The sequence below is a fragment of the Callithrix jacchus genome, chromosome 14 (assembly GCF_049354715.1).
Source record: "Callithrix jacchus isolate 240 chromosome 14, calJac240_pri, whole genome shotgun sequence".
Classification (NCBI taxonomy): Eukaryota; Metazoa; Chordata; class Mammalia; order Primates; family Cebidae; genus Callithrix; species Callithrix jacchus.
The window spans coordinates 16,214,553-16,241,173 of NC_133515.1; the positions used below are offsets into that span (position 1 = coordinate 16,214,553).

The 26,621-nt window shown below is 44.9% G+C and overlaps 1 protein-coding gene across 1 annotated transcript in view; it reads right to left on the bottom strand.

Annotated features, from left to right (window-relative positions):
* Positions 1-26,621, bottom strand: part of LOC100408327 (UDP-glucuronic acid decarboxylase 1) — a 97,583-nt gene that overhangs the window by 16,373 nt on the left and 54,589 nt on the right. Inside the window, 4 exon segments of the mRNA XM_078348400.1 lie at positions 3,963-4,082; positions 13,018-13,139; positions 15,686-15,745; positions 19,676-19,780. Of these exon segments, the coding sequence (XP_078204526.1) occupies positions 3,963-4,082; positions 13,018-13,139; positions 15,686-15,745; positions 19,676-19,780 (407 nt within the window).

The window sequence follows — 26,621 nt, forward strand, 5'->3', positions numbered from 1 at the left end:
GAACAAAGGGCTGTGTGCAGGTCAAAGCAGCATGATGATCAAAGAGTCACCGACAGGGGAGAGGACCAGCCGGGGGTGAGGGGCAGCAAGGAGCTCTCTGATGACCACTTGGCAATGTCCCCAACTGTGTTCTAGTGCTCTATGTGTTTAAGATGTAAGACAGATTCTTTGCTTGGCTGAACTTCATTCAGGCTCCTGTACCTTCTCCTAGGCCCATTTGTGAGCTTCCTTGCAAAATGTTCTTGTTGTTTTAACAAGAACCTTGTTAAGTCAGTTTAGCAAGAAACCCTTACCTTCGACATCTGTTCACCCTCGATAACTGACATTCCTTACCCCCCACATCACCCTGGCCTGTCTTCAGCAAGAATCCTGTTAGGTTGATTTAGCTAGAATCCTCCTTATCCCTGATGCTTCCCTTAATGAATTTCCATTCACCCACGTCCTCCCTGCTCCTTGGCTATGAATTCTGCTTGCCTGTGCTGTATTTGGAGTTGATCCCAGTCTCTCTTCCTCCTGTGAAATCCCATTGCAGTGATCTGTATTCCTGTCATGATGGTCCTGAATAAAGTCTTCCCACCATACTTTAACCAACACCACTGAATAACTGTTTAACAGATCCCGAGGCTTCCTGCCACAAACGAAGGCCCAATGTAAGGATCACTTAACACACCACAGTATCGGTAAAACGGCTAAACATCATACTAGTTTTGAATTGGTCTTAGAAGTATAGTTTTTACAAAATTTCCCTTTGGAAGAATAGCAAGGCTTTAAAAAATGACATAGAACTGGATTCAAGCCCCAATTCTGCCACGTCTGAACTGTCCTGGGCAAATTCCTCTTGGTGAAGTTGTTTTCCCCTCTGTAACCTGGGATAAATCATATGGGGTAGAAAGCAGAATGAACCCCTCCTGTGAATCTGCATACTATAACTCAACTGTGAGCCAAAGCCTCTTCAAAAATAAACTTACGACACTAGCTCTACCTGAACCATACTCGTCTATTTTCTAAACTGAGATGCAAAATTTGCTGAACTTCTACATGATTCCACTTAAAATACAGCTTTGATGTATGATGCACTTACCTAGCGACATGCTCCGTGAGTCCTCATCACAGGAATCTGGTACAGCAGTGAGTGAGATGCTAAGACATGCATGAGCAATCTGCTCAAAAACACAGCTGCAAGGTAAGCAATCACACGCACCCAGCCTGGAAAGGGAGGAAAAGACACTGAGCTATTCCCGGCCACCCTGGAAAAGGTCTTCATTTCGGAAGTGACTTCTTGGAAATGAAGAGGCAGGCCTGCGAGTGTCTCTCCAGACCGCTCCACAGAGCCATCTGACAAGAGCAAAGGATGATATCTCAATTGGACAGAAAAGAATGAAGTTAGAGACTATCAAATTCTTGCTGGGAAATAGAATGCTGTGTGACAAAGAAAACAAAACACATTCTGAAAGGCCTCCCTTGGGACTTCTGCCTCCTGCCACCAGAAGGCGCCTACAGAGACCAAAGTCTGCCACATTCTGAATTAACTGCAGTCATGGATGCTCCAGAGATCTTCTCCCTTCCATCTCTGGCACAAAAGCTTGCTCAGTGGTGAAGGCAACACATGAGTTATCACCTCTAACAACAATGCATGCATTCTTGGGGAGGGCGGCTAGGGGACAGCGGGGGCCCTGGCTGCTGTCAAGGAGGCACTAAATCAAGCTCCTTCTTGGAGGCTTTCACAGTTTATTCTGCAAACAAAGCAGCGCTCATCTCACAGCTTGAGGGATTATCTGAACACACTGGCTAAAAAGGCACCAGGCTGTCCCCAGATGTGGAATTCTCAGTTGAGCAGGTGGACTGAGCTTGTTCGCACGGCACGGCATGAGCTCCTCGGAACCCCAAGTAGCAACAAGAGGGGAACATGGGATGACAGTTTCACTACTTTCACTTACTGTAAAGGAAAGTGGCCACTACAAACCCAATTATTAGTCCACCCAGCATCTCTCTCCTGCCACCCATGTGCCTGGGGGTCTTCTTTCTGGGAGCCAGGAACACAACAATGAATGAAACAAAGTTCCTGGTTTTGAAGTGCATACACTGTACTAACAGGGATTGGGGGCTGGAAAACTCATATTTCAGTTGGTTGCAAGGGCAGTGAAGACAATTAACATGGTTATGGTAACCAGCCTGGTACCATGATGCAGAGAAGCGTCAAGAAGTTTCTCTTATATAGAAAAAGAATGAATGAGAAGAATGCCCAGAAGAAAAGCAAGATGCTCCTGGGACAGGCAGGAGCAAGTGCACGAGGAAGCCTGGCCTGAGGGAGGGCACGGAGGCAAGAAGGCCGTGTCCCGTGCTCTGCTGGGGCTGCAGAGCCACTCGAGCTTCTGACCTCTCTTTATAAGGCTCCCTCCAGCTGTGGGGGTGAGAGTACACAGGACAGGGGGAATGAGAGTGGCTCCAAGGCTATGGTAACAAATAGTGGTGGGATGGCGGCAGTGTAGACCAGGGACTAGAGAATGGACCTACCTAGGCAATCCAAGACCATTAGGATGTGCTGGTAGATCTGTGCATGAAGGAAGGAGAACAGCCATGTGTGGTCACAGAGCCTCCATCCAAAGGCATCAGCAAGATACCACTTAATGACAGGGGGAGGCAGGAGAGTTGGCATGGGCTGTTGAGAGCCTAGAGCTGGGGTCTAAACTCACCTCTCCCCTGGAATGCCTTTGGCAAAACTCAGCTATACAGTGTAGCTGCCCCTGGGGAGTCATCTCACTGTGTTACAGGCTGAGCTTTTGGTTCTACACTGGTAGTGGAGCAGCTAACACAGACAAGGAGACATACACACCATGAAGAATGCTTATGAAGAGCGGGGGCTCTGGGTTCAAAATCAGGCTACCACTGTGTGGCCACCTAAGCCTGGGCAACTCATATAACCTCTGTGCTCCAGCATCCTCACCTGAAAAAGGAGGGGAATAATGTCACCTGCATATCATAGGAGAAGAGTGAGCTAACGTGATCAACTGATCAATGGGTGGGTGCATATGTACTACACAGATATACACATAGCTGTAACTTTTCTCCCTGGTACATACTCAATTGATAATAAACCATCTTGCAGGATTTTCAGAGCAACAGGATGCTTATTGACTCTTGAGTCCCACCAAACACCATGCTGGAAAGGGCTCTAGGAGGCTATGGATCAGAAGAGCAAAGCGGCCTGGGCAGATGACCACAAAGAGGAGTGGTGAGAGAGGAGCAGGTGGGAGGGAGGATTAGCAAAACCAAAGATGCAGGCAGAGCCTCTCACCAGGCAGGCCTGGGGCACTCCTCCCTAGGGAGGCCAAAGGGCTATGGGGACAGGTATGGAATGAGCAGCCCGCCCTGACCCGAGATGACATCCGAGGGTGCCAAGCAGTTAGTGTCAGCACAGACATCCCTGCCACACACTTGAACCACTGACCAAAGGTCACTGGGACCTCTGCTGGCTCCAGAAGGTTCCCTGGATTGAGGGTAGCCAGTGGAGGACAGCACTGAGAGCCTGCCACCATTGTCAAGGTGACAGCCCAACTTGAGCAGATATGGCTCACATCCCCACCCTACCTGTCAAGGCTTCTTGGCACCCCCAAAAACACTGAGTATAGGCACATCCCTGGCTACAGCCAGCAGGCCAAAAATATGTCAGAGAAGGTCTTCAGAGGCCAGCTGGCACAGGCAGGCAGACCAGGAGGCATGGGCAGGGACCCCAGTGGCCATGGAGGGCAAGGTGACTCGAGTTAGGTGCAGCAGCTACTCGTCTGGGTTCTGTCCCCATGCCTGTCTTCCCCTTAGTGGAGGGCAGAAAATATGCACACCAACACTACATGGCAGCTTCAGAAGTGTCATTCCCCAAGCAGAGATGCACTCATCCCTCATCCATTGTGGGCAGACTCCAATTTGGTTTGCAAGGTGTTCCCTGTGCCGAAGCCAGCACCTACCGTGAGCAGCTCCCCGTGGAGCACCTGCAGGATGAAGTTGCTCACCACCCGCCCATCATTCATGTGCATGCGGGGCCTAAAGGTGTTGAAGATTCTGGCCACTCATACTTCCAGGCCTCCCTGGAACAGAGAGAAGAGGACGTCAGGCGTGCTCCCCAGCATGGTCCACGTGTCCACTTTGCATTTCCAGTGCCCTGCATGCAAAGCGTGTCAGTAAAGTTCTGCTTTCCATTCCAAAATGGAAATGGCTTTTTGTTCTGATTCCATAATGTGCTCATTATAAACCAATTGGGAGACTACACAGAGCTACACCAAAGAGAGTCAAAGCTGTCCCAGATCTTGCCACTGAAAGGCCACCAGCATTAATGTTTTGGTAAAAAACCAGCTAGATTAACAGCGCAAGGAGAAAAAAAGTGTGCTTATATAAATTTTTTCCCAGTTGAATGTATATTTTCAAAATGTGATTATGTTACAAATATGCTTTTCTAATCTTTTTCACATAATATACTGTGCAAATTTATCACTCAAGAGATTTAAATGTCAATGAATATTTGATAGCTAGAGAGAAATACAAGAAAGATCTCTATTTTGGGAAAAGAAGACACAGACATGTTCTTACTGAGTGACCCCGCACCTACACTCCCAATCCGTTTTACTGAAAAACATCTGTTTTAGTGAAAAACTAAATACAACTTAGTTCCCAGTTAATGGTTATTAGCTAATGGCCTGGAAAGAGAAACAGACTGACACTGTTTAAAACAATCATTCCTCCCGTTCATTTTCATCTCTATGTTCATTTTCTTCTATGTATTTTTTAATGCTCCTATTTTTACTACAATAAACATGTATTACTGTTGTAATCCAGAAAAGCCTGTTTTCAAATATGCAATCAGGGAAGTGCATATTTGAATCACGAAAGCCTTCTCTAGATGATCTTGTTTAATTATTAATTTCACACACTGCCTTTGCCATGGATGGAAAAGTTAAATGTTTCTATCAGAAACTCTGAATTAGTGGGCGTTTACAGTGTATATGTATCTAATGTTTGATCCATTACAGAACAAATGTGCACTTTCTGGGCATCTGAGGGCAGTGAGGACCTGGGGCTCCCACTTCTCACTGCGCCCATATGTCTGCTGTTCCTGCCCCATCATTCACTGCCCAGGCCAACCACTGGCTAGGTTGCAGCGAGACAGGGAAAGGAGAGCTACATACCTGATCGCCTCAGTGTTCTAAGACTGAAGCACAGGCCCAGTGGCTGTACTGAGTGCCAGTTACCACTATCAGCTGAAACAGTTGTTTTTTCAATTTCTACCAACACCTTAGGCTGGCAAGCACTTGGAATGGGAATCCAATGGATCCTTAGCTAACAAGGCTTACTTAGCACAGAATTTCTCCACTAGCATAGTGAGTTAAAGGGCATGAGCTGTGAGCTCCAGAGGCCCCATCAGCACTCTCAGTAGCTGGAGTGACACAGCTGCCACCTCTGCCCACAGCAGCCTCGTCAATTTCCCCAGAGTGTTCCACAAACCTGGGCAGGTTTTTACATTTGCTGTGATATGACAAGAGGTGGGAGGCATAGAAGCACACAGGTATCTTTTAGAAGCCAAAGTGCTTTATTTGTGCTAATTCTTCCCAGCAATACATTATAATGCTCTCACATGAGCCATTCAGACACTCACGACAAAGATATGTGCTAAGTCCAAGAATAAATCAACCCATTTCTCTACTGAACTGATGAGTGTATTAAAAAGGGTGGGGAAACAGAGATGCTGGTCTCAACAGAAAATAACTCAGAAGTATCCATTTGCATTTAATTGATAAGAGGAGGAAAGAATCAAAGTGAATGGATGTGGCTTTATTCTAGGAAGAGACTAAAAAAATCTCAGCAAATTTACAATAATCAACCCAATCAGCCTGGTAGGGAAAAAGCTCAATGGGTTAGGGAAAGTTTGCAGCAAATCAAATGCTTTTATCTTGACCTTCCCTTTCCACAAAACAGCATTCCAGAACATGGCCTCATTAGGATCAGCAGACATTAACTGGCCAACCCATCAACAGGCTTGCTTGCTGTGGCTTTTCTATTTGAGTCTGTAATGACTCAGCAACAGAGGGCAGCCCTTCTACACTGGTGCAACAGCTGTGAATGCAACGACACTTCCAAGAATGCGAGCTCTCAAGGCCAGTCTACACCAGCAAGACGAGCTACTAGTGAAGCCTAAGCTTACATGACATAGAAAGTCGAGACTCACTCCAGTTAAGACCTGCTCTCCTCTGGGATGATGGTGTCTTCTGGAGTTTGTATGCCCACCTATCCCTTTCTAGATAGCATCAGGAAATACTTGATCTTCACACAAAGTGACCCCTAGTCAATATGTATAGTCCACTGGCTGCTGAATCCTTATCCCCACTGGTCCTCACGGTGAGAAAATGTGGGCAGGAGGAAGGACAGTCAGTGGGTACGGACACCACTATTTATGGTGGCAGCTCAGTCACCACCCACATGCCATGGCTTACAGTAAGGTAGAGTTATTCCTCAGAGGTCCAGAGTCTGACCCAAAGTCACCTTCCTAAGAAGGGAAGAGCCAGGCTGAAAACCCAGGAAGTGCACACCAGGCAACACTGTCTCATTTAAGGGAGAGCCCACTTCTGAAGCACCAAGAAGCAAACACATTAATGAACTCCTGACTCCCACGTAATGTTCTGCCTCTGAGTAGTCAGACCCTGCTGACACTGAGCTGGTGCCTTGGAGCATAGACAAGGCTGTCAGTCAGAACACTAACTGCTGACTCATCCTAGGCATGGCTGGGTTTACTTTATGCTCTGTGGTTCTGTCCCTTGTGGTGACCCATGAGTCATGGACAGCTCCAAGCATCAGGAAAGTCAAGACAACTCCTACAAGCTGAGCTGCACCAGCATAGAACCAACAAAAACTTAGAGAGGATGGATGCTGAGGACCCTGCACAGGGTGGAGGCCGGAATACCTGGATGGCCTCACTATGCCAAGAAAGTCACTTCAGTTGCTAAGGCTTAAGATCCTAATCTTTGAGATGAGGACAATAATATCCACTCTACCTACAACACAGGGATTAAAGGAAAACACTGAAACTGTTTTGAAAACTGCCAGCATTATTATCTACCTCCAAGGAATGGTTCTCAACCCAGTAATTGCCCTTGACCACTGTCCTCAGTTTTCTGATGACACTAACTTACCTTGAAGTAACGGTGACCACATTGGGAATAGAGCACACACTGTCACCAGGACACTAAGATTGCAAGGCACAGGCTGAGGCTCCCAAAGGCCTTTGGAAACACCAACTAGGCTGGAACAGTGTGAGCTGGCATCAAATGCCTTCTTGCCCCATTTGTAGCAGCTGAGAGATGGGTGAGGGCTTGGGTATGCAGGTCCTGAAACGTGGAGCCAACTCACAGCAGGCCTGACAGGCAAGATGCGATTCAAGAGGAATAACGAAGGGACATGGATTCCTCCCTCCCCAAATATCTCCCAAGGACAGAAACATTACCAGCAGGAATTACACGGTGTACAGAGCACCTCTGACATCAGTGACTTTATCTTAGAAAATGACTCCATTTCACATTTCAAAAGGCATCAGCCAATACGGTCCAGAAGTTTGCATAATCAAGAGAGACAATGCCCAACTAGACTAAGGGCAGAACCCTTACTGTTAGTCCTCACCAGAGGGCTCAAGGGCCATAATGAGGAAGACTTCTACTGCTCAAGATGGCCATCTTGACAGACCCTGTCTTGCTGTCACTCACAGTCAGCACCCAACATCTGCCACCAAACACTGCCCAAGTCAAGGGCTTTTCCATGCAAGATGTTGCTGTGTGTCCAGATCAGCCCCGGACCCTCTCCTTCTCCGTATCACTGTCCTCAGACTGGTTCATTAACTCCTTTTCCTCTCCCCTTATCTCTCGATGTTAAATGTTACTGTTTGATGTAGAATGTTTAATCTAAACATTTACATATTAAGTATACTACTAGGTATGGTTTGCAGTGCTGACTGACCTGTAGAGGGGCTTGAGCCTATGTGCCCACAGCTCTGACTATCAAGTGAATGGGAAATACTAAGAAATCCCTCCTTGGAAACTCCATGGAGCACATGGATTTTATAACTAAAACAGCATCAATAAAAGCCTGACCTTGTAGAAAGACACAAACGTTCATGGACCTGATTATGTCTGACTTTGTCCTACTCAGGACACATGGGCTCTCCCTCAAAATTTCTTTAAAATGCGTTCATTCAGTGGAGAGTACAACAGGTGCCTCAAATAATATCATTTCATTATAACACTGATGAGATAAAAATCACTTCCTGGCTGGGGCTACTGTCTGCATGCAGGTGGCATGTTCTCCTCTCTCGTCTGTGTGGGTTTTCTCCAGGTATTCTGTTTTCCTCTCACATCCCAAAGCTTTGCATGTCAGACAAGTGGGCTGTGGTCCCAACATGAGTGAATGTGGGTGAGTGTGAGTGTGCCCTGTGAAAGGGTGGCACCCTGTCCACGGTAGACTCATGCCTGGAACCTGGAAGTGCTAAGATAGGCTCTGGCCACCTGAGACCCCGTATATAATTATCTTGTTCTTATTAATCTTCCTTAAGTGTACAGCTCACACTTATTTCAAATGCTTAATACTAGAAGTGTTTTAGTCTTTATTTAGAATTTTGGTGATGTTTCTGTGACCAGAAATATGCCTAGGAACTTAACTCTTGTTTATAGCAATTAGCCTATGGTACTGCTGATTCTGTTCTATGTCCGTCTACTTAAAGTCGCAGTTTCCAAGAACAGACTGACGATGTTAACAGATGACTTAGTGTGCTACAGCAAGCCACTGAGCACTGTGACATGATCACTATCTTCACTGACGGAAGGTACTATTGATAGAAAGTGGAGGAACGGAGCCCTGTATAGTAGGAGCAGGTCCTGAAGCACACCCAGGTACAGCACCCCAGGCTCTGACGCTTCCCTCAGATGTGCACATCTCTAAGGCAACAGGTTCAGGCTGTGAGGGCTGAACCTTTAAGACTAAGGCTACTGCAGAATGCAGAACTCACTGTGCTGAAGCAAGATTCTTAAAGGTGCCAAAAGGTTCAAGTTCACTCTAGGGGCTGACCTAGGAAGGGGGTCTGGGAGGGGTGTGTCTGCAACTGCTCGGCCGTTTTCCTCAGCAGTCCTGCTTCACATCAACAATCAGCTGACCTTCTAAAGGTTTGCTCTGCAGCAGACCAATAGAGGCGGGTATCACTCTGCCGGAGTCCAGGTGGGACAGATGGGATGTGGCCAGTGGGTACTCTGAGCGAGTCACAGGGCCAGGAGGCCAAGCTGCTACTGGGCAGGTCCAGAGGACAGGACAGGCCCCCTGGGGTGTGAGTCCTACTCATGGAACACTGCACCGGGTTTGGCTGCTTATTTAATTTTTATTTTTTCAACTCAGGTAGAATATACATACCAACTCTTTGACTTTTTCCAAAATACTTTGATGCCAGGAACTAAAACAAAACCATACCTTCAGGGCCATTAGACTAGGTGATTTCTGAGTTTCCTTTTTTCCACTCTGCCATTTGCTGGTTTTATGAATGACGGCCTGTTTTGCAGATCCAGCCCAGCGGGTGGGCCGCAGACCTCAGAGGCAGACTCATGCGGGGGCGATGAACTCAAATGTGCAGTAAGCATTAACCACAGCCTATGGGGGAGGCCCCACATTTATCAAGCCATCACGTCCAAATGCACGTGGAAGCAGCAATTTAATTCCTCCCTAGCAAGTTCAAACTAGTCGGGAGAGGCTCTGTCCTTTGATCCCAACCTCCCTCACATTCCATCCCACGAAAAAAAAATCCAGGGAGCTTCTCTTTTTCTAAGGGATGTCTGGTAGATTTTTCTGGAAAACAAAATTCTATTTTGAATACACCCACCCTTGCTGCCAGCTGTCACAAAATCCTGAGTTTAAGAATCACCTGAATGTCTTCACCTCAACATTTTATATCCCGTACAATCTTTACAGAGTAGCATTTGTTTTATTTTGTTTTTCCTCCTTATGTTTGTCTCTAGATGGGATTATGGATAGCAATTTTTCTTTCTTCTTGCTAAATCAGTGTTGTCTTATTTTTCTATACCTGACAAAATATCCTGCCATAACAGGAACCCAACCCTGTCTAAGCTGTGAGGTGTCTGCTCCTATGGGCAGAGAGGAAAGGCACCATTTTCCTCCCTCCTCAGCACCCATTCAGACAAAAGTGGTAGTAAGTATTCGAGTACCAATCTTAGGTCCCAGAGGGGCTTGTGGCCATGGACCCGTGGTTTTCCTACAAGTGAGCACAATACTCACAACATGAATGACAGGCTGGGAGGTGGAAAGAACACACTGCGCCTTCTTCAGAGGCCTCCTGGAACTCAGTCAAGACCACAGTGACCCTTGCAGGCCACATCGTTCCTTCCTCATCAGAAAACTACAACCTCCACCTGTCTGCCTCTCAGCCACCAGAGCTGGACATGGCCCCAGTTCCCCTAGGGTCACCACCAGAACTGGACAGGGACCTAGCACCTCTAGGGTCAAGGGCACGGTCACCCCCTGACATAATGACTGGGAATGGGCAGGGGCCATGGGGAAGGGTGGCAACATCACACCTGCTTACATGCCCCCTGCAACATGCCACCAGAGGTGGGCCTTCCTCAGTGCCATTTCTCACCTGGGCAGATGCAAGCCCTCAGCACATGTGCTAGAGGCACCAATTTCCACAGTCTCCTTCCCAGAAAGTGCAGCACTTGTCTTCCATGGGGCAATTCTCAAGCATCCCAGTGTGACAGAAAGCAGCAAGTGTGGTTTCCACATGCAGAACCCATGGCACCCCTGTGTGAAGTACACTGTAAACTTGGCCACAGAAGTGACTCTTGCAAGCCATTCTGCAACTGTCTGTTGCGGACTCCAAAGTCGGAGGCACATGCCTGGTTACTCCACAGAAGGCGCATCATGCCAAGTGAGTGACAGGGACATCCTCCCAACAAGGTTCACGTCAGGGATGCTACCTTGGGCAGGAGGAACCAGCTGACCACATGGAGGCTTCTAACAGGTACATTATTCATAGTTTTCAGGGCAACACTGCCCATGCCATTAAGCTCCTGAGACCTATGTGAGCAGGAATTTAAATGCTGATGTTCCAGAGTTACTAGGTGCTACCTTTCTGAACCCCCAGGCACAGAAGACAAGAATGGATCCAATGTTAGCATGTGTGCAAAATGCAGACCCTGGCTGGAGTCCAGGCCCCTAGAACTGTGCCTGGCATAGAGTCAAGGTTCAAGAAATGCTGCCTCTATTATTACCAAATACCACAACTATCATGAGCATATACTTAAGGTAATACGTATACTCACAAAGTTATCAACCACATTAGCCAAATAATCATTTAATTCAAACTAAAAGCTCAATCAAAATGTCCCATTTGCCCACCAACTTTACCTATATAAAAATTCACTAGGTAAGAAATACAAGCATAGGACTGAAAGCAAAAAAAAAAAAAGGCTGTTGAGAATCATGTCACTGCTGAAGCATATTCTAGAATAAAATGCAATTATGTGCACCTGACACACTAGTCAGTACTTCTAAGTACCCATGCACACGGCGGTGGTCCTGTGTGTCTGGGAGATCATCTGAAACTTTTGAGTCAAGATATTCTGGGTCTGAAAATCATGAAAGGCATGTTCCTACTAAAACTGATCAGCATTTCTTAAAGTAAGTGAATAATAATATGCCAATAGACTAAAGTAGTTTACAAGGCAATTACTTCTGCTTCTGGCTGAGAAATAAAGCAGAAAAGCTTAAATATCTACAATAGCTAAGGTTAACTTATGGATCTTTAATGCTGGCATTTCATTAAGCACATGATAAGAAAGAGAGTCCTTGGCATTCTCTTCTACCCTTCAGAGGGCCTACGTGGCTTCACACTGCCCTGTCCTCTGTGGTACCATGGGGAGGGAAGGCAATTTAAGTCTCAACCAGAGGTCAGGAGCAGGCCCTTGGCACATGTCTAACTGGGGACTCTGCCGGGGCCTGAGGCAGATGGTCAGGAAGACTCCTGAACACGGGCCATGCTGACAATACTATCCCCTCCCAAAGAGCACACAGCCAATTGTTCCCTGAGCTAACCTGTGGGCTGGACCCTGGGCCTGAGAGTATTGCTCCTGGGGACAGACACTGCATCTACCAACAGCCTGTCCTGGACTCATGTTCCACAGCCACGTTGATTTACCTGCATGTCCCACTATACCAGAAGGCATTTTCATGAGGATGTAGAAGTTCAGACTCAAGTCCAAGGACACACTCAGTGAGAACATGAATGGGATATCCTGCGACCTGGCCTACATCCTTGGGGCCTCTCTCAGTACAGTTCATTGGCTCCTGCACTGCAGGGCAGGCTACACGAACTGTGTCAGAGATGAGAACAGAGAGATTGACGGGTTATGTCTTGAAGTCACATGGCAGCACAGCCAGTGTGGCAATCTCGGCCTCTTGGTCTGTGAGCAATTTCTGCTACAACATGCAGGTGACCAAATCTGTGACATAAAATATCCTGGCAAAAGCACCTCACCACAATGAATAATTAAGAAAACATAAAATAACAGTAAATAAATATCCATAATAATTCCTAAAGAGGTTCAAATTACAGCAATCACGAATCCATTTTTACACTTAATTGATGGAAAAGTTAAAAAAAAAGATCCATTGATTTGAAGGCGTCAGGAAAAGAGGCACTTCTTAGCTGCTGGTGAGCAACTGGCAACAAAGAAGCATTCTGCTCATTGTCATAAGACAGTATTCCAAACCCAAGAATTCATCTGTAGGAAATCATTTTTTAAACAAGGAAATACGTGGAAAAAGGGGTTGATAATACCATTAACTTTTAATACTGGGAAACTGGGCTTCCCAAATACCTATCCCCAGACAAAATCAGTCATGGCATTGATTCCTTTACAGCATTTTACATCTTAGGGTGTGGTGCTCTGCACGTCTAAACCACAAGCCCAGCCCCTGGTGAAATACCTGCTTCATGTAGGCATAGCACATGGTCTCTGCGACACGTTTGTCTTCATCATAGCAGGCCCGAGGTCCTATTGGATTCACGTGGCCCCAGTAATCCTCACTTTGAGGGTGGACTTCAGGATCTACGATGGGAGAAAAGTGAGATTGTTTTCATCTTTCCTTTTTCCAGTTCACACCGACAATGCATATTTATGATACAAAATAGAACTTTGGAAAGACCCATTTAGAGATGGAGCGATGCATTCAAGAGGCGACCTCAGGTTTCCAGTCCATTCTCTGAGTTCCAGTAGGACATGATGGTCTTACTTCTGATATTAAGCAATGACAACATTTTACTTACAGGAAAAAAAAAAAAGAAAAAGATCAAGTCTCCCAATTTTAAGTCTTCCCTCTCTTCCGTAAATTGTTCTTAACTTTTAGAGTGCTACACAAATTACAACGAAATAGAATCTATGTGAAGAGCTACATGGTTTTGTTTTATACTTATAAAATCGATAACTGAAGCAAAACATGTATTTATTGAAAAAATTAAAAATGCAGCATCTCTGGAACACGATGACTTTGACACGCACCATCAGCTGAACAAATCTGAAACCCGTGATGAGACAACAATAGAGGGTGTTGTAGGGCAGGTGGAGGGATGGGGTGTCCCCTGGCAAATGGCTGCCTGTTCTTCTAGCACGCATTTTACACTCCCAATCCCTGTTTTCCCAGCTTGTAAATCAATCACACTTTAAGACATGCCAGGGGAACAGATTATTGGAAGAAAACACGTAACAAATTCTTTTTTTCACACAAGTATATTTCTGGAATGTGAATAAACACCTAATTTATTTAGTAACCAAGAATGTTACACATACTTGAGTACAACTATGATACAAAATGTTTAAGTCTTTGCCATGAAATCTGGACCAAAAAAAAGAAAGCATTGTTAGAAATTCCAGTCTTGTTTATCTTACCCCTGCCGTCTGACTTGGGACTCAGTGGGCCTGAGCAGGTGCAGGGAGGTAAACAGACAGGTATCCTGCCACATGTCTGCTCAGCCAATCCCTCCAGGTCAGCATGGCCTATATGGCAATGCAGAAGCGTGCTATAAAAAAAAAGCTCTGTATCTGCTGCTGTGGTTTAAAATTCCCTTTAGAAGGGCAAACTTCTCACTGCTCAGTGAAAGAAAAGTTCTAAGGAAAATACTTTCTGAGAGAAGGCAACCACTGACTTAAATTCACAGAGATTTATCAGGTGATTGATCTCAGACCTTTTTCTGGGGATCTTTGACAAGAGCTGGGCAAGCTACACTCCAAAAGAGACAGTCATAAATTTGGCAAAGGACAAAAAAGAAAAGGCTGGGTATGCCCATCTGTCCCTGGACTGGCACCGTCTGGACTGACATGCCCAGGATGCCAAGCTTCTAAATAGGCTCCCTCACAAAATCATTGTGGAGAAAAAGCAGGGAAAACTTACATTGTTAGTACAAAAATAATTTTCGATCATCTCCCCTTTCTAGCATTCTGTGAGGCTAAGACGTTAAGCAAATGCTCCACAAAAGTTTGCTTTGGTTATTCAAGGTCTGAGGAGAGCACCTGTGACTTCCACAAATAACACTCTACAATTATTTAGGAAGCCTAAGGAACACAGGCTCCTGTCAGACATGCAGATAATAAATAAGACAAATAGGAGAAGCAGTGTGGGAAATGTCACTGTGCCCCTCTCAACAGATACCACAAGTAGGGAGGGGCACACTCTGCTCTTTTGTTAACTGCCCAGGACGTCAAAGAAGTAGACTATGATATAAAATATATAATCTCTATGTAACCTTTTCATAGAGATTACAAAGAATATCACTGCATTTAGCAGAATTTTTCTGTTGCTATGATTTTTTAATTGTTTTCTTACTTAAAATACACACACACACACCTTTTCCAATTTTACCCTCTTACTTCCTTCTCTTGTCCACAACAATAATGTAAAATAGAAAAATTACATCATGCCAGGACCTGGCTTCCACTGCACCAGCTAAGCAGTTCTGTTAACCTTGCACACCCAACTGGTTTGGGACTAAAAGGAAATCACTAGAAATTGAAAATACAGCCCCTGGTCCCCACTCCTCAGCTCCTTTCCAGGCAGTGGGAGAGAGGACGGCTGCATCATGGTAAAACAAGCTCATGAGTTTTCTGATACTACCTGCTGAGGGTTCTTCCAGACTCGTTATACAACAGGGGACGCAGTCAGTGCATGTCTCTTCTCCCAGGAAGCTTTAAAGGTCAGCCTAAAGGCTGGCCCATGAGCTCTCAGGAGGTTAAGCATACAGCATGCATGACTTACACAGAAGAATGACGTGCTAGCTAAACAGGTAAAAAGATTCATAGAGCATGATTTCTGGGGTGCTTTCAGAGCAGAGTGGCAGAAACACTTCTGTGGAGTCATAAACGGTGGGTCTTTATTGGTCAGGTGACAGGGTACAGTCCTCCAACAGTGTGTGATCAAACAAGAGAAGTCATCCCACCCGGAAGAGGAGCTCAGTGACCCGGGAGGCTGACAGGCAGCCTCTTGTGCACAGAAGGAGCATGGGCAGGCTGGGCCTCCTCAGAAATGAACCATGGACTCATCTGAGACCGGATGAGAACAGTCCAAGGGCTGGAGCAAGCATCCCAAGAGAGCCCCCACTCACCTCCATACATCTCGGACGTGGAGGCCAGGAGCAATCAGGCACCGACTTGTTTTGCCAGCCCTATAGAAAGCAAAGACAAGATAAAAGAGACTCAATTTACATGTGCAGGTACATTTTCGCTGGCCAATTTAAGCAATGTTTTAGTATTAAAGACATATAATTATCTATCCAATTATCTGCTCTTACTGCATCTGCTTTGGCACCAAAATAAAAAACAAATGCAGTAAGAAAAACACAAATGGATTCTCTGAAGGCCAGTATTTTGTTGAATACTTGTGGTAGGTGAGGCCAAATGCAGAATCTGTTAGTTTGATAAAGTGTGATTTGAGGAGTTTTGTAAAGACTCCTCTGCCACAAAATATTACCCAATATTTTTTTGGGTAACTTTACCTCGGTTGGCAGAGGCAAGGCCCTTCTCTCCTTAACTTCCACAATGGTCCACCTGCCACTTCCTGAACATGTCCTGGGCTCTTGTAACTGCCCATGTCACCGTGTCTGGGTAACTCTCCACCCATTCTCCTTCCTCCTTTGAGGTTCAGCTTAAGCAGCACCTTCTCCAAAGCAACTGCCACATTCCTGAATGCTGCTCTGAACCCCTTTCCTGGACTGACAACTCACATGTAACTGACTAGAACATCATTATCTATGGTGGTCAAGTAAGTAGCAAAGTCTTCCAAACTCATTCACAGAGTCCCAGCATGCAGTGGTTCATTAGAGGCTCCAAGAAGCCCCCTGACCTTCAATAACCCTGTACTTAAGACAGGGGACATACCCCTTTCCCCAACTGCCACTACACTAGAGGGGGGCTATGCTGGACACCCCTCAGCTCTGTTCCCTACACAAAACAGGGGCCAACACATGCCCACAAAGCACTGCTAGGAGAGTGAGATGAGGCAGGCAGATGCAACCTAACCTATACGCACTTCTAGGTGACGCTGGGTGGGGTAGAAGAATTCTAGCATGAGGGAACCAGGGGTATTAGTGTGTCTGACAATGTAGCATCAAAATGAAGGATGCTGAAATCTTTTTTCCTGATTGAATTCTTTATTTTGAGATATTTGTACATTCAAATTCAATTGTACAAAGTAATACAGGAACTTCATGTATCTTTTATCCAGTTTCCCCCAATGCTAGAACTTGCAAAACTAGACTATGTCACAACCAGGACATTGCATAGATCTGATCGGTGAATATTTCCACTGAAACGGACATTCCATTGATACAAGTGATAGAGCATTTCCATCTCCATCAGGGTCCCTCACATAGCACACATCTATAGCCTCTCCTCTCTGCCTCCCCGCCATTGCTGACCCCTGGAAACCACTAATCCATTCTCCAGGTCTATAATGTCATTTCAAGAATGATACATAATTGGAACATGACCTCTTGGGACTGAATTTTTTCACTGGGCACATTCTTCTCAAAAATCTATCCAAGCTGTATTGTCTATCAACAGTTCCTTCCTAATCCATTGCTGTGTAAAATTCCAGGGGATATATGCACTGCTATTAATCATTCACCTAATACAGGACGTTCTGGTTGTTACTAGTTTCTGACCACTACAAATAAAGCTGCTATGAACATTCATACAGATTTCTGTATGAACATAAATTTTCATTTCTCTGGGAGAAATGCCCAAGAATACAATTACTGAGTCATATGGTAAGTGCATAGTTTTTTAAGAAAGTGTCAAACTGTTTTCCAGAGTAACTGTACATTCTATATTCCCCTACCTGAGGTCTTCCTAGTTGTCTTCTCTGAACTTTGGTCAAATACACACATCACAAATGCAATGTATTGTACTTCAAAAATAACTGAGTTTAAAGATTTTGAAACCAGGACTATTTCTGTATCATTTTCACAGAATGATTTAGGCAGGATCCATGGAGGAAACTGTCAGGCAGTGAAGCCAAGGAAGCTATCCTGCTGCTGTAGTATCTGGGTATTAGGAAAAGCTTTCATCAGAGGAAGAAGTCTAACACAGGGTCTGCGAGGTGGGCAAGTTACACAGAGGAAAGAAGAAGCCAGGCAAAGTTCATGGCATCACAAGATGGTTAATGACAGCTCCTCTCAGTTCCGAATACAAAGTCCCATTTAAATTTCTTTCCAGCCTACCAATGGTCTCCCTTCACCTTTTGTCAACATCATTCCTGGAAGACTCTACCATTCCTGTGAGGCCTCCACATTCAATCTCAGTTATAGTTCAAGCCCTAGCTCGAGTCACATTTGCCTTTAATAGCATTTTGCTGAGGCCTCTCTTTAGAAGCCTTTCCTACTAGGTATCATTGATGCTTGTGCCCATTCAGCAGCCCCTAACTCTGAGTACAGAACAGCCTGAGAATAACACCATCTGAATCTGCCCCACATGGTATGACCCATGGGCACAGTGACTGTATCCCCTAAATCGGAAGAATAAATGGAATCTCTTTAAACACCAAGTGCATGATGGGATTTTCTTCTATGGTCTAGTTTTGGTATGATGGAGGGGGGCAGGGCAGAGAGAGTGAAGGGAGGGGTGGGCACTTGTGATGGCAAGAAGAAGGCACCACGCACACTTCTAAGCAGAAGCAGCAGCACCCTGTTCTGTCTAGTGACCAGATCAGGGGACAGTAACAAAAAAGATAAAGCTCTTTCCAGATTGGAAGAATGAATCAACTTACTCCAAATATTCTTTTGACTCTTGTGATGGTTCATTTTGTGTGTCAGCTGAGGCTATGGGATGCCCAGATAGCTGGCTGAACATTAGGTCTGGGGGGTGTCTGTGAGGATGTTTCTGGAAGAGATGAGCATTTGAATCTGTAGACTGTGAAGAACAGATAGCCCTCCAGAATGTGGGTGCATCATCCAGTCCCTTAGAGGCTTGACTAGAACACAAAGATGGAGGAAGGCCAACGACTTATGTAGAACATTGATCTTCTGCCCTTGGCTCTCCACTTCTCAGGCCTTTGAACTACACCCCCATCTTTCCAAGGTCTCCAGTTTGCAGAAGGAAGACAGTGGAACTTCTCGACCTCCATCTTCATGTGAGCCAATCCCTTGTAACAAATCTCTTTAAATCTCTACACATCCCATTGGTTCTGTTCTTCTGCAGAACCTTGACTAGTACAACACCCTAAAATACTTAGCCTAAGAGATAAACCTATCTCTGGCTGTCCTTTCACTCCCTTGACTCCATGTTTGTTCAAATTAAACTTTAGTGCTGTCTTTCCCAAGTCTATTTGTAGAACCTGTACTAAATGTTCCTATACTTAAATCCATCATTTACTTGCCATTTTAAAAAGTGGTTCCTTTCTTCCACTTTGCAAATTATCAGAACCCCTAGTTTTTTTTTTTATAAACTGTGCCAAATTTAAGCATGCCTCTAATTTAAAACAGTAATATGTGCATATTACCCACAGCTATAAATCTAAGGCATGTCATTTGTGAATATACACATATGGCCACCCTTAACAATGCTCTCTTCTATCTTTCATGAATGCGAAACCTGAGGTCCAATCTAGGGCAGGTACTCAGTCTTGATAACACCCCATACAGACATCTCCACCCATTTCTTCAAGGAGCGCTAGTGCATCACCCCTGTGTGTAAGGTCATGCCAACCCAACCTCAGGATCAGAGCCACCAGTGCCTCTTTCCAGCATGAGGCATGCCACTTATCCTCAGCATTCGCCAACTGGTTTCAGAGGTGAGGAGTGGGGAAGGCTGGGTGGTCGGTCACATGAAGAGCCTGTGGTCACTCCCAGGGGATCTACACCAGGGTGCCACAGCCTGATTATTACAATGCATGAAAGTTAGACCATCTCCTTTATGGCATATTCGCTGACAAATAAAGTCACACTGAAATAACACTGCAAAACTGCCAATACCACAGGCAGGGCAATAATGGAGGGGGGCAGCACCCAGATCAAACTCTAGTAGAACATTCAATGGCCTATGCTTGCAATCATCTAAAATATCTCCAAGAGCCAAAAAACAAGAAAATGACAACTTACCCAACATGTTTAATGTCCCAATCGTATTGGTCTTTAATGTCTTGATAGGATTATACATGTAGTTTGGAGGGGAAGCTGGAGATGCCAGATGGTATATCTGGTCAACTAAAGGAGACAAAACAGAAGCCTATTACTTAAAAGAAAAAAGTGCTAAAAAAAATACTGACCTCCTAGGAATTATGCTGTATAATAAAGTTATTAGTATATCTTTCACTGAAATCAAGTTATCTTATTCTTTATATAAACTAATTTACATTTGTAATTAGAAACATATTAAACAAAAATAGTCTAATTATATGGAAACAAAAACATGTGCTGGGTCAGTCATTTGAGTCTGTTCTCATGTAATCAGAGTCAATTCAATTACTGAGTTGATTGTTTTCTGAAATATTTGTCCTAGATAAAGAATTCAAATCAGAAGGAAGATGATTTTTTCAGACACAGAATTAATTTTTCAGACACAGAATTAAACATAATTTTTTTTTTTTAGTCTGTGAGGCAAATATGACTTAGAAGCAAAGACACAAAACTATCGGAGAAAGTAGCCTTTCCTTTTGTTTTTATGCCCGCTGTATATAAAAAAAAAGACCCTGCAATGAATGGGGAGGTAGGGAAGGAGGTTTTTAAAGTCATGAATGGCAAAGCAATTCAGATTCCACACAAGCCCTAGCCCCTTCTGCACAAGCATTCACTTTGACGTCACTATCCACAGCCCTCCAGCACTGATTCAGGTCAGGTTAACACCTGCACACAGCAGAGAAGTCCTCAGGGACTAACCTCTCACTGTGGAATGGCAGCAACAGACCAACACACAGAAGGAATGCCATCCTTCCAGACGAAGTCCACATCACGCCATTCTACTCTAGCCACAGGTGAGGAAACAGACCCACCATCCACAGGAGAGTAAGGAACAGGGATCTGGAAGCTCTGCTGTCAAAATGAGTCCTCCCTTGCACATGGATGTGTAAGAAGACCTGCAGGGGCCCCTCTGCCAGGCCTTCCGGGCTCCTCCTGACCATCAGACTGCTGCTGTCCTCCCTTTCGCAGTCCTGGGAATGGAAGAGCTGAAGATCAAGCCCTTGAGGCACAGCAGATCAGTCTGGAGGTTCTCAATCAATCCTGACTGTGTACTAGTCACCCAGTGAGGCAACAATGCCTGGGTCTCCAATACCCTGAAGCAGGCTGGGAGACACTGAACCTTCATGTATATATAAAATACATATATATATTTTAACATTTAAAAGCCAAGTCTGAAAGCTAGTGAGTTAATTTAAAAATAGAACCAATGTGTACGGAAAGAAGAATCTTTTTGTAAAGAGAACTAAGAAAACACAAAATCTTTAAAATTATTGATGGTCTGTCAAGATTCAAGTTCACCAAAGAAATCTGTCCAAGTAAAAGGAAATCCTGTCACTGCTGTTCTCACCCCCACAAGTTATTCTGAGCTGATAAACAGCTAAAAATAAAAGACAAACTAACATTCTACTATACAAATTGTAATTTCACATGATACTTTTAAATATCAGTTCTCACAAAATTCCACAATTCTAAGGCCAAGCTATCTTTTGTAGCTTCCAGCTAGGACCAGCATAGACTGGGTCAGTTCCTGTACACCTGCTCAAGGGCTGCAGGTATAAGCAGCACACCATTAACCCCAGAAACAGGCAGTGTGCTGCCTCCTCTGAAGATGCTTCCTTACACGCATCACCATTCTGGAGCAGGACCGTGCCAAATTCAAAACCAAATGAGGCCAGGTGCGGTGGGTCATGCCTGTAATCATAGCACTTTGGGAAGCTTAGGCAGGTGGATCACTTGAGGTTAGGAATATGAAACCAGCCTGGCCAATGTGGCGAAACCCCGTGTCTACTAAAAATATAAAAAAATAGCTGGGCGTGGTGGCAGTTGCCTATAATTCCAGCTACTTGGGAGGCTGAGCCAGGAGAATCACTTGAACCCGGGAGGTAGAGTTTGCAGCGAGTCAAGACTGCGCCATTGCAGGGCAGCCTGAGCAACGAGAGCGAAACTCCATCTCAAACAAACAAACAAACAAACAAAAAACAAAACAAATGAGCCTGGCCAGACCTTCGGAATTGAGTATGACACCACAGAGCCCACTCAGGTGTGCTAGACCTGGAGCCTGCTGTCACCTGACTCACACTCACAGGCATTTCTGCTTACACAGACGGGGTCACCCTATGTTCCTCAGAGAGACTGTAAACAACTCTGTATGGGTTCTGATCTTACAAATCAAATTATTCATCACTGTTTTTCCTCTTGAGGTGACAAGGGATGCAGGGAAAGACAGGAAACTGCTTTAAAGGCTAGGAGGGAAAAAGTGTGCCTTGAGAGTACAGGATACCTCCCTGACATCAAACAGACAGCCACTACCATTAACCCGGCACTATTCTATCCTCCTCACTTGCTCCAGTCCTGGCTTTCTTCTTCGAAGCTCAATCCAGAGGAGAGGGGAAGGCTGTCTGTGGGAAACTTCTCCCTGTCCCTGGTCAGAAATAACCCCTTGTCTGCACTGCTAGTCCACCACAGCTCAGCACTGCCCTGTCCAGAGATTCATACATGCCTTTCTCATTAGACGATGAGCTGGCTGAGGACAAGACACAGGCCTTTCCCTTCCTTAAACTCCCCACACAGTGTGACACTGCAGGGAGGGGAGGCCCCCTTGGTCACCTCGGGCACCCACAAATAAAGACTCCTGAGCCCACTGCAGGTCTCACACTTCAGGATTTCCAGGAGGTCCTGGAACCCTTCCATTTACAACAAATATCCCTCCATGGTGCTCTGGCCCAGGCCAATTTGGGAACAGGGCTCCACTAAAGTTAGCTGAGAGAAGAGTAAACTGGGGTTTTTCCACACTCCTTGGACAGGTCAGCCCCGCTGCTGCTCCGGAAGGCCGAGGGCTACCCCATTAAACTGTCAAGATGCTCAGTTAAGTAGTGGCACTGCTGCATCCTCCTATTTGAGAGGAACCTGAAAACCAGTTTCCCACCACCACCACCCTCTCCTCTGAGAATGTGTTCTTCCAATAACGTTAACAATAACTCCAGTTCCCATCCTAAAAAAGGGCACTGCATCAGAGTCTTCTGGTTAAATAATCTGGCGAGAAATTCTGAAAGGCAGAGAAAAGGGGAAATTCAGAGCAGGGAGAAATAACTGCAATGAGAGGTGCTAGGTAAACACTAAGTAACATTAGTAACAACCCGCTTTGGAATGTAAATAAAGCAGCAAAGTTAACCCTCACAGCCCAGGACAAAGGTCCTCAGAACATGTCAACTGTGCAGTTCAGTGTATACCAAGAATGAGCTTGACGTTCCAAAATCCAAGCTGAGGTGGGGAGAGGAAGTCAAAGGGGGACAGAAAGGCAGCCCATTAATCGGTGCCCACACAGCCGCTCCATGCTGACCTCTAAGAGACCCTTCACATTTACAAGGCCATGTGCCGGGAGCTCAGCTAGAAAAATAGAAGTCTCAAGAAATGAGGCTAAAAGAGCTCCAATTAATGATGAGCAGCATTCCTACCAGGATTCTATGTTGGGAAGAGTTTGGGTAAGGGGACAGCTGTGACTTACTCGGCCCTTCTGTGAATTCTGACTAGAGAAACTCAACCAGTCAAACCACAAATGAACTCCCTTATAGGGTCTTAGGTTGAATTTCACTGTGCTTGAAACCCACATAAATGACACATAAATAGGGAAGAAAAAATATCACCGTAGGACGAGAGCAACTCAGGATAACCCGAAACCACTGTTCAGAACGCATCGGAGAAATCAAGCATTTTCTTCTACCAAAAAGGACAAAGGAGAAATCCACATAAAAACTGACTGCAGCTTCCACTCCTTTGTTGATTTTCTTTTTAAATTTTGTCTTAAGTTTGTGACATAGTCTGTGTCAAGCCTCCTTCTGTACCACCCCCACGCTCTAAGGAACTGCCAAGGGCCAGTTAAGGATTTACAGCGGGAAACTGAAGACTATGGAAACACTAAAATGCAAAACAATGGGTTAGTTCTTTCTGTGAACTCACTTGATTACTTAGCATATACTAAATTCCCATCATAAAAGACACTTGCAGAATTCTCTTTTGCTACACTGAGTCAGGGGCCTCCTCTGCAATGTGAATTCCCACAGCATGGCCCTAGCCTTTGTCTCCAGCAACAGTATTTAGGATGAAAAGCAGAAATGAAGATACAGAACTTCTCAAAGCATAAAGACCAAATTTCTCTCAGCACAAAGAAGCGAAAGAGCAAGATTTTGCCTTGAGTTCACGTCAAATGTATTTACTTAGGACAAAGGCGGCACAGGCTGGAGACTGGCTCAGCCCCTGGGAGCTGGGGTTGCCTGCCAGTGCTGCTGGCTTCTGACAGAGGGGCTCACCTTCCCTGTGAAGCCACCACAGAGGAAAGCATTTCCAGCATCCTGGGCTGCTCCACAGGCAACCCCCACAGCTCTAAATTAAACAGAGGGCAATCTCTAAAAGATGCCACTGCCGTTTTATTTACCTTTGCAATATAAACTGAAAGTTGAGAAAAAAAAAATTCTAAATGATACTTCAACAAAAATATTCTAATCAGAGCTGCATGCTTTAAATGTCTACATCAACACTGACTCAATATCCTTGGCAAACACTGTTTCCACCCCACCTCTCTAGGGTGGGTGCCCAGGGTTGACGGCTCGGCTCTCCTGTCTTCCCTCTCCTGGTGCCCCCTGACCCTCCATAGGAACTGAGCATCCAGGTAAAAGGCAGGTAATGGAAAGGGTTCATTGCATCAGTTCCCTCACCTCTAAAATGAGGAAAATAGCTGCCTATCTTGCACCAGTATTGACATAATTAAACTTGCGAACCATAAAAAGGGATTAGAATAGCACTGTTAGCTATGGTCACTTTCTTTTATTTTCCTGGACCTCTTCAACAGAGATACCACGAGTTCCCAGTACCGGTCTTCCCATGACACAATGCACATTTCTGCCTTTTCCTGTTCCCCATGGAAATGCTGGTCTCAAGATCCCTGTTTACACAGATGGCAGAAAAGTAAATTGGGAGGGCATTTCAGGGAAACACAGGTGCTCTGTAGCAGGACCCTGGGAAAGCCAGTGTCCTATGAAAATGATGACAGAGACACAGATGTGTGGCTTTCTGAAGCATGGTTTACGATGACTCCAAACCTAGAGATCCAACAACACTGGACTAAGGAAATTGCAGTATATTCATAAGAAGGCAACTTGCTGACAAGTAATGCTGAGGGGGGAAAAATCCGTATCTTTGCAAAGAGGTCTAGTTAGTATAGTGACAAAACAGAACAGTAAGCAGCTGCCAAAAAAGGTCTCTGTAAGACACAGAAAGATCACCAGCACACAGTAAGTAAGAGAAAATAAGATGAAGGACAATATATAATAAATTATATAAGAAGGGAGAACTATAAATACGTATTTGTACTAGCGGGGTTATATACAGACACTGCAGATAATTACAAAGAAAGGATTAACAGCTGTTTCCTGAGGAGACCTGAGAACTGGCAAGTGGGAGACTTTATAGATTTATCTTTTCCATTTTTATGTTTATTATTGATGTATTTATTTTTGAGACAAGGTCTTACTGTTGCCCAGGCTGGAGTAGGGTGCAGTCATGGCTCAGTGCAGTCACAGCTCACTGGGCTCAAGTGATCTTCCCACCTCAGCCCCCTGGGTAGCTGAGAATACGGGTGCACGCCACCATGCCTGGCTAATATTTATAGAGACAGAATTTTGCCATGTTGCCCAGGCTGGTCTGGAACTCCTGGGTTCAAGCAATCTGCCTGTCTCAGCCTCCCAAGGTACTGGGATTACAGACATGAGCCACCATGCCTGGCCATCTCTTATTTATTTTTTAAAATAACGGAACCACATAACCATATTGCCTAGTAAGGATGTTTTTAATTTGAAAAAATAAATCACATTTAGGAAAACAACTGGATGTTAGCTTCAACAGTTTTTTGTTTTTCTTTTTTGAGATGAGGTCTTATTCTGTCACCCAGGCTGGAGTACAATGGCACTATCTTGGCTCACTGCCACGTCTGCTTCCAGGGTTCAAGTGATTTTCATGCCTCAGCCTCCTGAATAGCTGGGACCACAGGTGTGCACAACCACACCCAGCTAACGTTTTGGAGCTTTGGCAGAGACCGGATTTCACCGTGTTGCCCAGGCTGGACTCAACTCCTGAGATCAACTCATCCACTTGCTTCAGCCTCCCAAAGGGCTGAAACCATAGGTGTGAACCACCGTGCCCAACCAACTTCCTCAACAGTTTATAGAAAAATTAAAAATAACTTTCTATTTGCTTTGCAAAATAGTTTTCTACATTTTCCTTAACATGTATGTATTCTTTTCTTCATCAGGAAAAAAGATTCTTTTGAAAAGAGAAAAATATTTCAGGTTCTCTGTCATCTCATTCTTTATCAAATATATAAACAAGAAACCTAATTCTTTCATTTGGTTCAAAGTATTTTTAATCTCTCTTGAGAGTTCTCCTTTGTCCCATATGGTACACAGAAGTTTGTTGCTTTCTCACTAAATATTTTTGTAATTTTCCAGATATGTTTCTGTTACTAATTTCTAGTGTAAGTCCACTCTGGTCTGAGAGGACACTTTATAGGATTCTATTCTTTCAAGTTGGTTGAGGTGTCTTTTGTAGCTCAGAATGTGATCAATCTTGGAGAATATTCCATATGAGCTTAAAAACAAGGTACCTTCTGGCATTGTTGGATGAAGTGGGCATTGTGGGGGCAGAAAGAGTGAAGAGTTGGAGGGGAGCAAGGGGGAAAATATCAAGCACACAGAAGACCTGAGGCTAAGGTTGAGGACCAACTGAAGGAGAAAGTAAAAATCAGGCTTCAAACTATGGAGGCAGAGAAGTATGTCATGCTCTCCCAACATAAATGTCAACCGAGAGAACACAATAC